General features: G+C 41.2%; 1 protein-coding gene across 3 annotated transcripts in view; it reads right to left on the bottom strand.

The window, feature by feature from the left end:
* Nucleotides 1-5719: 5719 nt before the first annotated feature.
* The window catches only part of GGT7 (gamma-glutamyltransferase 7), a 69360-nt gene continuing 58187 nt past the window's right edge, over nt 5720-16892 (bottom strand). For all 3 annotated transcript variants that reach the window (XM_061631606.1, XM_061631607.1, XM_061631609.1), the window contains 4 exons: nt 16436-16553; nt 14469-14606; nt 10567-10666; nt 5720-10382 (listed from right to left, as the gene is read on the bottom strand). In XM_061631606.1, coding sequence (XP_061487590.1) covers nt 10219-10382; nt 10567-10666; nt 14469-14606; nt 16436-16553 — 520 coding nt within the window. In that variant the 3' untranslated portion in view covers nt 5720-10218. The remainder of the gene's footprint in view (nt 10383-10566; nt 10667-14468; nt 14607-16435; nt 16554-16892) is intronic.

Raw genomic sequence — 16892 nt, 5'->3', positions numbered from 1 at the left:
GGAGAGAACTGTGTCTAATATCTTTGCCTAGTAAAGACTCTTACAAGAAGCTTGCCTGGCCTGGCTTATTCCTGTTCTATGCGACTCTTGGATTCCATCCTTGTATGATCTATACACGAACACGCAACACCCTCTGCCTGGGCCTTATCAGGAGGAGCTGCAGGCTGAGACGTGCTGCTGCAGGGATGAGACTGTGCTGGGACCATCAAGGGGCAAGCATTTCCACCTGTCTTGCCCCACCCCTCTGCCTGGGCCTTATCAGGAGGAGCTGCAGGCTGAGACGTGCTGCTGCAGGGATGAGACTGTGCTGGGACCATCAAGGGGCATGCTTTTCCACCTGCCTTGCCCCCGACCCCTGCTCTTAGTGACATTTTTCTGGGGACTGCCCTTTACCAGGAAGATGAATGCTTTTGGTTTGCTGCTCCTGTTTTTTTTAGAGATGTTAGGACTTTGTTAGTTTGATTTTTTTTGGTGTAAATTGTATTGTATTTATTTGTATTTTGTATTTGTATTTTTATTTGTATGTAAGCCACCTTGGGGGACTATTTGGCCAAAAGCTGGCCTAGAAATAAAATATTACATTACATTACATTTGAAGCACATTAATCCCACCACGGAATCCTGGGAACTGTAGTTTGTTACGGGTGGTGGGAACTATAATTGTGAGGGAGAAACTACACTTCCCAGAAATCTTTGGAGGAAGTCATGTGCTTTAAATGTATTGTGTGGATCTGCATTACTTCATAAACTTTGCCTGCATATAAATAATTTTAATTAAATTTTAAAATGGAAATGAGTTACAAAGTTTATTAGGTGACCATGGGCTACATGCCAACTCTCAGCCTAATTTGCCCCTCAGGGTGAAAACAATAGAGGGGGACCATGACCACAACAAGGAAGAAGGGCACACTTAAAATGTAGAGGAAATAATAATTTGTAAATAATAATTTACAATTTATAGTGTGAAATCTAATACCTATCAAGACATAGTATGAAGAAATATTTATATATATGCATGAATGTCAACAGTCCAGTAAAATTTAAACTTGTTTGATTCCTTAATTAGAAAAGTCTAACACTGCAGCATGTACACTTTTTAAAACTTCTGTTCAAAAATTATTTGAAAGATAAAATGTATAATATGACACTTTTTGCAAGTAATTAAAAAACCCTGCGTTCACACTTTTATGTCTACCAAGATCCTGCTGTGATCTTCTGTTGTAGTGCAATCCTATGCATGTTTACTCAGAAGCAAGTCCCAATCCTGTACAGAGAAAGTACTCTTTATGTTGCTGAAAGCTGTATCTTTACTGATGTGAAACAAGCAGCAATAGGAAACTGTTCTCATAACTTGAAATGGAGTTTAGCTATTGCCCGGGGCTCAACAAATCTTGTCAATCACAACCCTGATTTCACTTATTGGCTAAAAACCTGAAAGGTCAGAGATTAGAGCAGCCAGTATTAACTGAAGTTGCAGGATGGTGGTGGCTGACATTTTGGTTTGTATCTTTTTAACCAGACCACCTAAAAACTTAATTTAAAAAAAGAAAGAAAGCTAAGAGTCTGGAGATTAAGGTGACTCACCCAGAGACCCAGAGTGGACCCCCAAAAACTGGAGTCTCCAGGCAAAAACCAGAGACCGAGCAACCCTAATCTTGGGTAATAGCAGGCATGCACTCATAGCGTGCATAGCATTCACACTGACAGGAGAGGTAGATGGGGTGAGCAGATGGGCTTATTGGAGCCCATGCTGTCTGTATTGGGGTGGTGCTTGGGAGCTCCCTTTCCATGATCTATGGCAGGGTTGGGTTGTAGGACCCAATGCTGCAAAGGATCACGGAACAGGAGTGCCACCCTCCCACTCTTAGGAGGGGCCTTGTTGGCTGAGAAGGATACTCTGATGCTGGCCCTGGGTGGCTGAGAAAGATACTATGGTCAATGATATCAAAAGCCACTGAAAGGTCCAGCAGAACCAATAGGGGCACACTTCCCCTATCGAGTTCCTAGTGTAGACAATCCACCTGGGTGACCAAAGCTATTTCCAGCCCAAGGATGGATTTTAAATCAATTGTGAGCCACCTAGTATACTTTTTAGGTCAAAAAGCAGGCTATGAATACTTAAATATGTATGTGGGTTTGGTTTTTTTTAATTACTTGCCCACATAAGTCTCAACCTGCTTGTTTCTGCACTGGACAATATTCACCGGATATTTACTTGGTAGATTGTGATTTTGGAAAACTCTGAAATAAGAAAGGGAATCATAGACTTTACATTGGTTCAACCCTTGGTGATAAGCAGCCAGGTGTTGTCACCTCCACATAAATGCATGCTAAAGTAGTGACTACAACCCAGGCAAATTGCCAGTGTTAGCCTTGCTCCTGTTTTTGTGTGCCAAATGTCATGCCATGACGGGAGCTGGAGTGGCAAAGCTTCAAAACTCCAGAGTCAGCACCATCTTGAATGGTGCAGTTCAAGACCTTCCCTTATGTGTTCAGTTCCCACAGAATAGATAGTTTTATCAAGAAATAGTATGACCAGACAGTGTTTATAATTATCACACACAGGTAATTCCAGTGGCTTACTTATGAGTAACTGTTTTCAATACTATAGCTAGAATAATAAAAAGCTGAAGAACATGCAAGAGATACCTTCTGAGCATATAATACAAAAAGAGAACTGTTTTATTTCTGCCTTTTTGTTATTGATGGGAAAATGCATGATACATTTGTTTTCTGTACAACCAAAGTCATGGTTGAGATAATAATGCATTTTATGTTACTTATTTCCAAACAAAAACGATGCTATACAGTAAACATAATCTTTTTACATTTGTTTTCATGAACTCTCTGTTTTTCAAAGTTTACATAGTGTTTTAAAAAAACCTTTCTGAATGTTACCTTCGGATAAAAATTAAACATTAAATCCCAGCAGCAAAGTAATTTTAGATGGTGCTTCAGACATTTTGATCAGTGCCCGGAAGGTATATGGGAGAGTCCATACAGATTTTATTTTCTCCACATGTTGATCAATCTAACACTTTGCATTACAAATTGCTTAAAAGATAAGAAGACACTAAAGCAATATGTATTCACAGAGCAGACCTAGAAAAGGAAATTCTTTAGTGTCCTCCTGTAATAGGTGGTCTAGGAATCCCTGTGGAATACAGGGGGCTATTGTGGAGGGACTGCACAAAACTGAGGTTACCATTTCGTGGCTCATAGTATACTTACAATTATGAATGCAGATTTGAATTCCTGCTTCACCCAGAAGCAGGCAATGAACAGGTCATCAAATATTCCCTCTTCGCTGTCTTTAACCCTGGTGTGGGAAAGTTGTGGCCTTCCAGGTGTTGCTGGACTGCAGCTCCCATGAACTCTGACCATTACCCATGTTGGCTAGGGCAGATGGGAGTTGGTGTACAATATCTGGAGAGCCACAGCTTCCACATCCAGGTTTTAACCACTCTAATTTACAGTGCAGATCTATGCAAGTCTATTCAGAAGAAGGCCCCATTAAGTTGCTGCTGGGAGGAAGAGTGGGATATAAATCAAATAATAAATAAATAAATAAATAAATAAATATATAATAGGCCTTACTGCCAGGTTACTGTGTATTATGAATGTTCACTGACCACAGGATTCAGTACAGACCCCAGTTTGGCACTTCCAAAAACTGTCCAATTTGATCCAAAGAATTTTGGAGGCTGCCCCATTCAGTCTGGGTTTGAATCCCAAATTGAAAAAATTAAGCTTCAGACAAGCCCTGAATCTGTCCAAAGTAGCCCATTTAATTTTGGAATTCAGGATTCATCTGAATGCACCACACACCCTTAGCATGTATTAGGGACAGGGGAGACATTTGATGCAGTTCATATTTAAAGACAAATTATCAATTTGGCAGTTTCTAAAACAATTTGAGACATGAAACACATCCATCCATCAAAATTTACACTTATCCAAATTTTGTGATGCAGTTGTCCAACTAACCAATGTGTGCATAAAAATATACTAGTGAAAATAACATTCAAAAATGCATTTTATTAGGGGAAATTGCTTGCAAAAATCTGTACAGGTCAAAACTGCATAAAATCTTTTTATCAGGAGAAATCTGCACTAAAATGCTGCTGAATTTTTATGAGGATTTTTAAAAAGCAAATTGCTGCAGAAATGTGGATAACTGAATTTAAGATTGGAAAATGGAGAGAACTGAAATTGACAGATCCTTTCATCCTTAGTGTGTATACGGTTGCAGCCCCCTGGGCTCATCTAGACCATGCCAGCCCATGGGTATATATGTACCTGCTGAGGCCATCCCTGGTACTCACAGCTTTCCCTCCTCCCCTTCCAGTCATTGCAATTAGGCTTGAAATAAGTTTCTTATTATAGCAACAGAAGGCTTTCTTCAAACCTAATTTTGGTGCAGGGGGGCATTTGGAGGGACATAGCTACAATAAAAGGGTCCTTTCAAGTCTAATTGCAACAGGGATGGGTGATTTTGGAAGTCACTGCTGGAAAGGGGAGGGTTAACTCCCCAGCCACCTCCTGCTGCAATTTGGCTTGAAAAAAATCCTTCTTTTGGCAAAAGGGGAGGAGCAATTTTAGGTGTCATAACTAGCAAGGGTAGAGCCAATTCACCCCTCCCTGGTTGTTGCACCACCCCTTGCTAAAATATACCCCACAATTAAAATTGAAAGAAGCTTTCTATCAAGTATATCGCCCCCGCACACACACACACACACATACAAACTCCTCCTGCTATGCAATCTTCCTGAACATTGCTGTTGGGAAAAGGTTAACCATTCCCTCCCCAGGTGCACTCTCTAGGTAGATCATTCCCAGCCCCAAAAACTATAAATTACACGTTTTATTTTTTATATACAGCTAAAACTTTTTTCAACCCTATGTGGTGGTGGTGGTGGGTATGCGTGTGTGTGCAGCTGCAGTGCATGTGAGCCTGCAGGGTGTGCATGGTTGTGGTGGTTTCCAAATGTGCCCAGTGTCCCAAAATGGTAGGTGACCTCAGGTCTAGACAATGGCTTCCTGCATTATTGATTTAGACTGCAATCCTAAGCACTTCAAAGTAAGTTTAACTGAGTTCGACTTACTCCTTAGTAAGTAAAGTATCCTTAGGATTTTGCTGTTGGCTCTGTCACATAAATAAGAGCACATGAAGTGTTCTGGTAAAAGCAGACACCCTTTCCCTTTGACCTGGGCCAAGACAGACAATCTGTCTAGCTCAGTACTGAGTGTAGAACCATGTTCATGCAGAGGGTTTGATCAAATTGTGCCAAATTCTCTGTGGGCCAATCTTGACAGGTAGGCAGAACCACCAACTTAATATCATGTGATGTTATGGCAAATCAGTCTGGTTAACTGTGTGCATGTGTAGAAAAAAGGAGGGGTGCGAACCCTGAATGCCAAAGGAGGGAGTATCAATATGTTTATTGTATATTTTCTTAGAAGAAGTAGCTTATAATATAAAATGCCCAACGCGTTTCAGCCCATCAAGGGCTTTCATCAGGGGATGATAGTTGCTAAAAGCTCTATATACAGGTGCAAAATTACTGCTCCAGTATAGTAATTTCGCACCTGTATACAGAGCTTTTAGCAACTATCATCCCCTGATGAAAGCCCTTGATGGGCTGAAACGCGTTGGGCATTTTATATTATAAGCTACTTCTTCTAAGAAAATATACAATAAACATATTGATACTCCCTCCTTTGGCATTCAGGGTTCGCACCCCTCCTTTTTTCTACACGTCATTGTATGCCTTCCACCTTCCTTTCTACTAACTGTGTGCATGTGCATGCTCTCTGTTGCCTCCTCAGAGCACATACGAGTATGTCCCTTCAGTCAACTTTATTTTGCCTCAGCCACAGAAATCTATACAAGAGTTAACAAATGTGGAAGCAGCTCTAAGGGATCCGTTTGTAGAACCTCTAACTAGTTATCTTCTCTGGTTCTGTATTCATGGACAAGTTTCCTCATTTTCTCTCTCTCTCCTCCACCCCATAAACTCTACTTCTGTCCATGTGAGGAAGAACACATAAGTCAGTTGCTCATTCCAGTTTATTAAGAGATGAACTGTCTATCATTATGACAGGCAAGTGTGCATGTAGGGATGGTATATATACCAGGGCTCTCTAGAAATCTGTTTCTGTGTACTCTGTGCACTAAGATGCATGGAACCTTGCTCCTGTTGATGGAGGTTGGGTCATGCAGCTTCAGGAATAGTGACCAGTTTTGTCTTCCCCAGACACTTGTTCCCAAATGAAGCCCTTCATTGAAGAAAAGTGAATGGTACTCAAGGACAGCAGCAGGATGAAGGCTAAACCAGCCCCATTAACTACATCCCAGATTGAGTTTCACCCTATCTGTACAACCCCACTTCTTCATCTCAATCACTCCATCCTAGGATATCTTTTTTGGAATGTGATGGAGCCTTACCTATGGCTTTGATACCGAAGACAGTCAGCATGTAGCTTGGGTGATGTTAGAGGTGTCATACAAACATTCAAAAATCTCATGATCTTATAATATAACAACTGAATGAGCCCTTAACCAGTGAACGATTGTAAACTACACTGAGATCATTCAAGCAGAAAGCATAATCAGTGATGGCTTCTGCCCAACATTAGAAGTGGCCATTCTTCATATTAAGATGTTTTTCTGCCATTTAAATGTGGCATATGAGTAAGACAGTATTCCTTGGATTCCAGTTCACTGGGATATAAGACCCGGAACAGCTGTTAGCTGTATATACATACAAAATATGTACAATAGTGAAAGGTACAATAATACTATGGAGAAAACCAACATAAGTTATACATTGATCTGATCTGAAATCATTATAGAGAAAGAGTGTGTGTGTGTGTGGTTATTTTTTTCAAGTGCTGTGAAATTATATTTTGTAGGGGGGAAAAGATGTTCAAATGCTCACTGGAATGAATCAGTACACTAATGTATTTTTTTTTAATTAATGGAGCCAAAGGCAGAAACTTTGTGTTTTCTTTTAGTTCCTGTCTGCACTATACATTTAAAGCCGTAATGTACCACTTTAAACAGTTGTGGCTTCCCCCAAAGAATCCTGGGATCTGTTGTTTGTTAAGGGTTCTGGGAGTTGTTCCCCTCACAGAGGTACAATTCCCAGAGTGGTTTAACAATCAATCCCTCTTCCTAGAGAACTCTGCATAGTGCAGACCTACATGATGCAGATGGGGCCTTAGATGGTGTAGAATTATGAATTTCCTTTTATCTTCAAAGAGATCTTCTCACATTCAGTGAACACTGAATCCTCCCATAGGGGAGGATGCAATCATTTCTTTTGTCCACTCCACAAGCTTCTATATTTTCAGCTGAAGATGTGCACAGAGCTGTACATGCATTAACTCCATTTGCACAATCAGGTATCCAGGTTCCCCAAACACACAGTTAGAGCCTACATTAATGCAGTGCCACACATATAGGGATGTCACTATGCATACCTTCAGATGAACATGTGGAGGTTGGGAACAGAATATCCTACTGCACCCTGCCTCCATGCATTCACCGAATGTGTCTTTCACATTAAGAGAGCTGTTCTGATGTACCCATCATTATCTACATATAGAATTGAAATATTTTTACATATCTCATAATAATCCCTATGTAGGCTCCTCTTGATTGATTTGTGACATAATAAACTAATGGTGTCAGCATCCATCTGGAAATAATCTGTAACAATTGCCCATGTCTAAGTATTTACCTCTAGTATTAACAAGCAGCAACGTTTCTCGTGCTTCACAAATCAGCCCAATGAAGACTGATTTGGAGGATGTATAAAATAACTTTGGGTACAAACACAAACCAAGTTACTTTGAAAAAATCTTGATGTATCCTAATTGACACCAATGGGATAAACTTCAAAGAAGATGTACACCTTTACCTCTTTGGGTAGTGGGCTTTCAGAATAGTAGTAAACCACATTCCTATTGATTTTACATCTTTCTTTTTTCCTTTTTTTCACAGCCTAATACTTTGTCCTGGATTCTTATTTCTTCTTTATGTATTCTTATTTCTCCTTTAGCATGTTGTAGGCATTGGCAATGTTGTTCGAAATTAATCTGAAGGTAAGCTTTGCAAGAGCTGAGCAGATGTGTCGTATCAGTTTACAAAAACTCCGGATTAATGAAGGAAAGTGAGATAAGATTGGCAAGAAGTCAGCTACAAGTAAATTAAGATTAGAACTTACTAAAAGAACAGGAGAAATATCTACATGACAGTTTTAGAATCTGTCAATATGAAATGTCTTAATATTTTTGCTTTTATTATTGAAATAATAAATATGCAAAGTCTTGACCTAGTTTGGTTAGCTGTCTTTCAGCATATATCAAGATAAAATGGGAAACATGGGTCAAGAGACAGTGAGTACTACTACAGATGAGCCTAACTCTTCTTTGCAATCTCTCCCCCTCCCCCCCATATTTTGCCAATGGTTTTCCAAAGTTAATGATTTGAAAATTATAGTTATAACATTTATGTGAAAAGGGATTGCATTTTTTGTTTGTTTTTGTTATGTTGGGCCTTGCTTTATTATTGGATCCCTTTGGTATTGCCCAATAAATACAATAAGCTGCAGTGGAACTCCAGCAGTATGGAAAACCATGGGACTAACAGCAAGGTTACAGTTAACTTATTCAGTGGAAGATTACACTGAATCTGCCTGAGTTCTTTCTGCATTACAGTTTGCAATGTTATTTCAATGGCAGAACTGCTCTGGAGAGCAGCACTAAGAAACTGAAAGACAGCTTTCCCGCAGTATGGATATAGCATAACAGACCCAGAGTTGAACTACATAGTGCATTGTGTCAAACACTGTAAATGGCATCCCCAACTTGTTGAAATCACTAGCAAGATACCATAGTGGCTGACGCCACCAAGAAGATGCCTTTGGGGCAGAGAGACAAAATGAAGATTATAAAAACTTACATTAATATATGGAACCAATATGCTCTTAGAACATGTATGCTGGTACAAAACATTTGACTCACAGAGAATATTTGAGAATGCTTAGGTCTTATCCAATTGTTCTTATTCTCCATTCATCTACTTGAGAAGAAGCAATTTGGAAAAGAGGGAATGATTACTAAAGTAGCAGAAATAAATACAGAGATAAAGAAAGATTTTTGCCCAATCCTCAACACACTGAGGAGAGGGTTCTCTGCGCTGGCAAAGTCCTTTGAGAGATAAACCATTTGTTATCTTTGCCGGTTAATACAAAGGTACCATTTAAAAAGCACTCAAAGCAGTATGTGTGTGAACCCAGCCAGCACACAGTGAAGCCGAAACTTCCATGACAAATACACAAAGTATGAGGTCAAATGCTGGATCAGCCACCAGATGTAGCCTTTCCCAAATGAGTCAGGCAGGCTAGATGCCTTTTTTAAAAGCAACACACATATGTGGTTATATCTCTCTGTGTTTATCCTTGCCTTAGAAGGCAGGGGGTGGGAATAAAAAACTTTATTTTAAACTGCAAAACTGTTGCAGAAATTAGAAAAGAGGAAGTTAATGATACCATGTATATCAACCAATAGGCATCCTCCACAGATAGATTTTATTTCCTGCATTGAGCAGGGGGTTGGACTTGATGGCCTTATAGGCCCCTCCCAAGTCTACTATTATATGATTCTGTGATTTACCCATTCATCCCATTCAAACTCAAACCTGTGGAACTGTGATTCTTCTCTTTTTAAAGAACTTATCTCAGAACAGAAGAAGTATGTGTATTTACAGAGCAGGGAACCTGCCGTCAGTGGTCTCAGAATGGTATATTTGTACACACCCAGCAATTTGCTTCTTGAATGTTCCCAGTGTTTAATTTAGAAATATCTCTCTGTTCTGCATTAAATGCCTGGAATCGACTATTGACAGGGTGCTGCTGAAATTAAACCTATTCCCTGTGCTCCTATTACAATAATGCCTGAGATTCTTATAACTCAAGTTCATAATAACAAAGCAAAACAAAAAATCGAAGGGTTTGTATTGTGCCTTTATCAGCCTTCATTGCTGCATTGCTTTTAGTATAGAAGTGCAGAAGGGTCTATTTAGCAATGTAGAAACCCACAACAAACACTGTTTGTTCCACATAAGGGGGAATGATAAAGGGACTGTTTGGAAACATGCACAATGTGTTTTGGAAAAAGCCTTATTTTGTGAACAAACCCATCCAGGAGTTGCTATAATATTGTGGCTCCTGCTGCATCCACACTTCTTGGGTCCTTCACACCAATTATGAAATTGTTGGTTCTTCTGGCTCCGTGAACTACAGAGAGAACCTCGACTTTGTTCACAGGTTGACCCCTAGTTGTAAAGTATTTGATGTCTTCTTCAGGAAACTCACCTAATGGGGAATTTTAGAAAAGATACAGCTGCACAATGAAGTTTAACAAACCATGTGTAGTTGAGAAAAATTACACAGCACTCTTAGACAGAAGAATCCCCCCCATTTTGTTTGTGAGTGAAATAATGGAAGTGAAGTAATAAAAGTATAGAATAGACTCCCACGTTTGGTGCTCTATACTTACTGTCAACTTCCAGGATATTAGATTGAAGTTGAGGGTGAAGCCGGCCTAGTGACAGACTGTCACTCAGGTTCTTGTTATATGTTAAAACATTTACTAAAACCTGTTAAAAGATCAAGCAAACCAAATATTAACAGTTTTGATAAATTGATAGTGATGGAATCTTGAGACTTGTTCGGATGTTCAAAGTGTAAACCAGCCTTTTCCAGCCTTTGGGTCCCCAAATGTTCCTGGACTATAGTTCCTATAATTCCTTACCATGGGCCATGCTGGCCAGGGCTGATGGGAGCTGTAGTCCAGCAACATATGGGGACCCAAAGGTTGGAAAATGCTGGTGTAGATGCAAGAGCACTGTGGTCACAGCAGCAGGCCTTACCTTCCTGACATACCTGACTTCCACATGTTAGTGTTATGTTTGCATAATAGCCTATTCACGTGGACCCCTACATATGCAGGCATCAGTCATGTGATCTGTACACCAGAAATACAGGTTGTATGGATCACACTATTGGTTTCTACAACCATACAGCATTTGGTAGACCTATCCTTCAATGTGCATATGTTGGCTCTGCCAAGAGGATGACATTACTGTCATGGTGAAATCCCCCCACATGTGCATACTATGATCATTTTTTTTAAAAAACCCTATTTAATCAGGACTTTGATTACATGCAAGTCAGTAAAGCTAGTGTGGAAAGAAACAATGTTGTGCTTGTGATGGCAAAGGCACTGTCGGAAGGCAGAGCTGGGGTCCCAATCCCGGGGAGCTGGATCCCGGAGAGTTGGGAGAAGAGTATTCGGATGGATGGCAGAGGGAAGGGGGAGGAACTTCCCCCCTTTGGAGCGAAGACGAAACAGAGGAACTGCCAGTGATAAGGTCGCTTAGCGACAGGGAGCCTGAGCCCTCCCTGGACATTCTCATGCCTCCCCCTCTTTCAGGCTCAGAGCAAGAGGGGAAAGAGGGAGGGCTGCTCACAGCCGAAAAGCGGGGAGGCAGTTTACCATCAGCCCCTCCCCTATCCCCCATCCTGGAATCGGAAACTTCAGAAGAGGAGGGGGTGATGCTTCCCCCCTCACCGCGCACACGCAGACAGCTGAAAAGACAGGAGAGAAGGGGGGGAAGGCGGGCAGTACCTGAGGGGCAGTTAAGGAGGAGCAAAAGATTGCGCGCCCGTTTGGCCCCTTCTTAAAGAACAGGCGGGAAGAAGTCCCTTGCTCTGTCAACTTTCTCCCAATGCCGCAGGACCTGTATCCCTGTATTGCTTCATGAGAAAACGCAGTCTTTGTTTGGACATTACCCTAATAAAACACGAATTAACTACAGCCATTGGTCTGGTTCCTGAGTCACATCCTGGGCCTGACAGGCACTAACACTGATTGACTGAGGTGGTGTGATGGACACAAAGAGTTCATGAAAATTCTAGCTGCTCACGGAACAAAGATGTCAGGTTCTTTGAGGGAAGGGAAACTTGTCAGTTTGGCTGGGACTGAAATCTCAGTCAGGCAGTAAAGATAGAAATAACTTTGTGGGGCAGGCTGAAGACTACAAAAAGGTCCCAGGAAACTAAGGGTAAGGGTACCCAATGGCAAAGTGCAGGGTAGACAATGATCTGAGAATTGAAGTAGAGGGAAAGATAGCTGAGAGACAAAGATATTGAGAAAAAGGACAGGAAACAGAAGGACCTGAAGCAAAAAAGGGTTTATTTATTTATTTATTTATATTTATATTCTGCCCTTCCTCCCAGTAGTAGCCCACTGCAGCAAAAGATGGTGCTTTGAAAAAAACCCTCACAGTACAGCTGTACACTATGAGGAGGTGGAGGAAGGACACAGTAATACTAGGGAGGCTTAAGTTAAGATATAGAATGCTAAAGGATAAGGGACAAAGAACATAGTGGGCCCAATTCGTCTAAACTGTTGAAAAGCATGTATCCAAGGAAACAATGGGTGGTAGGAACACTGCGTTGAAAAACCAAAGAGAAACCAAGGAGAAAGTAGGAGTGGGAAAAAACATCATGGGTCCTAGGAACAGGACATTGTGCAATATTGACAGGAAGGAAGTGGACTTGCAGAGCAGGTTTGGTGGCCTAGAGTATGGGAGCCAAGGACAGCTAGGTGTCTAATATGGGCTGAATTTCACTTTTTTATCGTTTGTTCCCAACAGTTCATGGCTGCAGGATTTTCTTAAGAGAGATGAAGATGGTATGCTAGAGCCATTGTTTCCTGTGGTGTACACACATTTTTTGGTCCCGCTGTCACCTCTGTTTCAAATGGGTTTTGCAGATTGTTGAAACACTACAACATTTGCAAATTGTGAGACTAGATAGGATAGTGAGAGAGAAAAAGTGAATGAACACACCATGCGTAATGATATCAATGACATAGCACCTTCAATGTTCTGGAGAGAAAAAAACCCTGGCTATAATCTGTTTCCAATCTAATTCTAAGGCTAGAGTGGCCACTTGTGCAATGTCAAAAAAAGGGGGGGGGGACAAAAGAAAGCATGAATTTGTATATACTAATGTATGGTTACAAATGTAGAAACTATAATTTAAATAGAAATACAAGGCATATCATAATGGGGTAGACTGTGACCAAGTAACAGAAGGGAACAGCTGTAGTTCAGTAGTAGAGTATCTGCTTTGCATGCAGAAAGTCCCTGGTTCAATGTCCGGCATCTCCGGGTAGAGCTGGGAGAGAACGCTATCTGAAATCCTGGAGAGCCACTGCCAGTCAGTGTAGACAATACTGAGCTAGATGGACCAATGGTCTGACTCAAAATAAGACAGCTTCCTATGTTCCAAGTGACCTGTGTGCCTGCTCAGTGTACTGTTCAGGTGCTAACTGTTGATGGGCAACTTCACAGCCTCCCCTGTTCTCCCATCTTAAGGTCTATCTTTAAACCAGACTTGGACTGGATAGCCCTTCCAATAGAGGCCTCTCCTCTGCAAATTAGGACACATAGCCACTTAACTAAGGTCTAGTTCTTACTGAGGTGATACATCAGCATCTGGGAGTTGCTCCTTTAGGCTGAAAATGTGGGGACGAGGGTGTCACATAACTGAATATTGCTCCATTAGGGATGGTTGAATCTGTCATTTCTGGTTTCTCTCAGTTTCTCATTTTTACAATCTAAAATTCCGTTCTCCACATTTTCACATCAGTTCATGTACTTTTTTTTTTAAATGTCCTCGTGAAACTTCATCAGCATTTTAGTGCAAATTTCTCATATACATTTTTGTAAGCAATTTGGCCTAATATACACATATTTGCACAGCAATGTTCCCTAATATAATGCATTTCTGTATACATTACTTGGCTGGAGAATTGCACTGCAAAATTCAGAGAAGTATGAATTTGAAGGATGGCTGCATTTTTTCAGAAAGTGCAAATTAAGTAGATTTGCTTTTCAATGTTAACTGAACTGAATTTGCCCCACATCCCTGTCCTCTATACAAAAATATTTCCAGCATGTGGAAAACTAACATGCTAGGGTAAAGGTTAGTTTTCTATCTAGGGAAGCATTTTGTATGGAGGAGCATTCAATCATGTGAAGCCTTTTCTACAGTAATAATACAATCAGATGCCGGTTTACCACCTGAGTAACAGTTGTGCCCAAGAGATATGTTAGTGCCATCCCAAAGCATTTTGCTACCAGAAGCAGAGCCCAAAAGGTGCCTACCCCCCACCCACACTTGGGACACCATTTTTTAAAGTCTTTTTGCACCAATTCAGACACCACTTCATGCCTTCATCTATCCTGATCCTCCCTCCCACGCACCTCATGCCACCACTTGAGGCCATTTCATCCTGCTGCCTGGCAGGACTGGCCCTGGATACCTGGTCCTTTCTCCCAGTAAAAAAGGGTATTATACTGCAAACAGTCTGCAGTGTTCAGTACTGACCTGTGTGATGCTGCTCAAAGCTTTGTCTCCACCATTGGCTCCCAGACAAAGGTAAGTCCCACACATTCCTTCTGATGGCCGGACAACAGTGGGTAATAAAAATGACAAAGGCCTTTTCCCAGGCTGAATAAAGTTCCTCTGCAGGAGAAATAAATTCCCAAAACACTATTAAATATATCAGCAGGAGCCTTTTTCCTTGAATTTTTGAGGTAATAAATTCCATAACCTAATTACCAGAAAATTTGTTTGAATAACCCCCAATCAGCAGAATGTAAGCTCTTTGGAAGCCTCTTTCACACAGCACTATTTTATGTAGCTGAGCCAAATTTTTACCTCCCTCACACCAGGTTTCCAGCTGAGCTATACATAGGCACGTACTAGAATTCTGTCCAATTCAGATTTGGTACAAAGCATTAATTCACTTATTGTCTACCATTGCAGATTGGGTATTTATTTGGGGAAATCTGCCTCTAAAATTTTGATATTAAGAACAATAATTTTATTGATATTCCCTTTCATCTACTGATATTTCCTTTAAAAATATTGATATCAATATTTTTTGTGAAGGAAAAATCAGATCAGTAAAAGCAGTGACTAGCAGACAAAGAACAAACTCGAATTGATACTGGCCTGTTAGGTTGGCAGAATGCTTTCAACCCGGCACTGGCCAATGGATCCAATCCTTAGATACATTTTATCAGGTGTAAGGTAGGTGGGTGTGGCTTGGCCAAAATGGCCTCATAGGTCAAATGGGGAGATCTAGAGGGCCTAATTAGGCCTACAGGCTGGAGGTTCCCTACTCCTGGAGTAGGGTATCATTCCCAGTATGCACTTAGGCAATAACACATTTGTCTAACCACAATCACTGGAGGAAATCCAAGCATTTATGCAACAAATTTCTAGTACCCACATACTGCCAGGTCAAGAGGTTCTGGACAAAAGTGGCTTTCCAGACTAAAAGCTCAGCCTTAGACTGAATGTTACTCATGCAAAACAATCTATGTGCAGTGAGAAGCATTGTTTTTTTAGATGGAATGATGAGGAGCAACTTCAAATCGGAGGTACAGTTTCCCACTTCAGAGGAATGTGGGGCATTGATTGAGCATGCCCCCATGTCAAAACTACCTACATGGAAAGTTTCCATGTCCAGCAAAGCCTGATATAGCAGGAAAAGCGGTACCTTCTCCTGGCAGCCCTGCTCCCACTTGCATTTTGAGTGGTCATAGGGAAGATTTCCTGAATATTTAGATAAGTTCTCATACATTGAATCCTTCAGTGGCATTTAAGCACAAGGGTGCTGATGCATTGTAAAGGCATTCCTGTTCCCTACAAAGGAGGCAGCAGTTCCAGAGGCACGATATTTGGAAAGCCTGGTCTAGGTTACTCAGTCTAGGTTACTCTCTCACCAAAAATTACATGTCATTTGTGAAAAGGATTTTTAATTTAAAATGTTTGGTAACTGAGATGAAGAACCTCAGGCCTGGGGGCTGAATGTGGCCCTTCAAGTCTATCAATCTGGCCCTCAGGATTGTCTCCAGCGGACAGCCACACACCATACTGGCCCTGCTCTGCACCCTCCTTGAGTTTTTTTCCTGGCTGGAATATGTCCTTGAAGTATGATAATGTCTCTGTTGCCTGGATGGAGGATAGACAGGGCCCTGTGAGCATGTGTAGAAACTAGCCTACTGTACAAAGGTAATATTCACATTCATTGCTCCACCCACTTTTGCCTCTGGCCCAGCAACCACTGGCATGTGAACCCCAGAAGGTTGCCCTAAGGGAATGTGACCCTCAGGCTGAAAGAGGTTCACGAGCCCAGTTCTCAAACCGCAGGCATCATGGCAAATTAGAGGTTCCAAGATAATAATTATCTCAGGGATAAATGCACAGTAATCATTTACACCACACTTAACAGACAGTTACTGTTCATTTCACTATTTATGTCAGACTAATCCATAATTTATTACCAAATTGGGAGATGAATGGTCTTCTGTTTCATTCATCCAAGAAAAATCCAGCATCTGACTGTTTAGAAGGATTCCAGAAGAAGTCATTATTCCACTTCCAAATGGCCGGTTCAAGGAGCTGGAAAGGCACACAGGGAAAACTGGTGAGAATCCAAATCCACCAAGTGATTCATCTGCCACCCCAGAACTTATGGTTCTCAAACTCCTTGTCCTGCCCTGTTCCCTAATATACTTCGCACATGTTCAGAACACATAAAAAATAAAAAGAACCCTGCTAGATCAGATCAAAGCTCAATCTAGTCCAGCATCTTGTTTTCCACAGTAGCCAAACAGATGCCAGCAGTAAGACATGAGGGCAATAGCTCTCTCCGGTTGTTGCTCCCCAGCAATTTATGTTCTGGGCCTGGAGATTCAGACGTCATGTCTAGTAGCCACTGAAAGATGGATCATCCATCTA

This window comes from Rhineura floridana, chromosome 6 (assembly GCF_030035675.1).
Source record: "Rhineura floridana isolate rRhiFlo1 chromosome 6, rRhiFlo1.hap2, whole genome shotgun sequence".
NCBI lineage: Eukaryota > Metazoa > Chordata > Lepidosauria > Squamata > Rhineuridae > Rhineura > Rhineura floridana.
The sequence above is the reverse complement of the archived record's forward strand: the minus strand, read 5'-3'. Positions and strand labels throughout refer to the sequence as shown.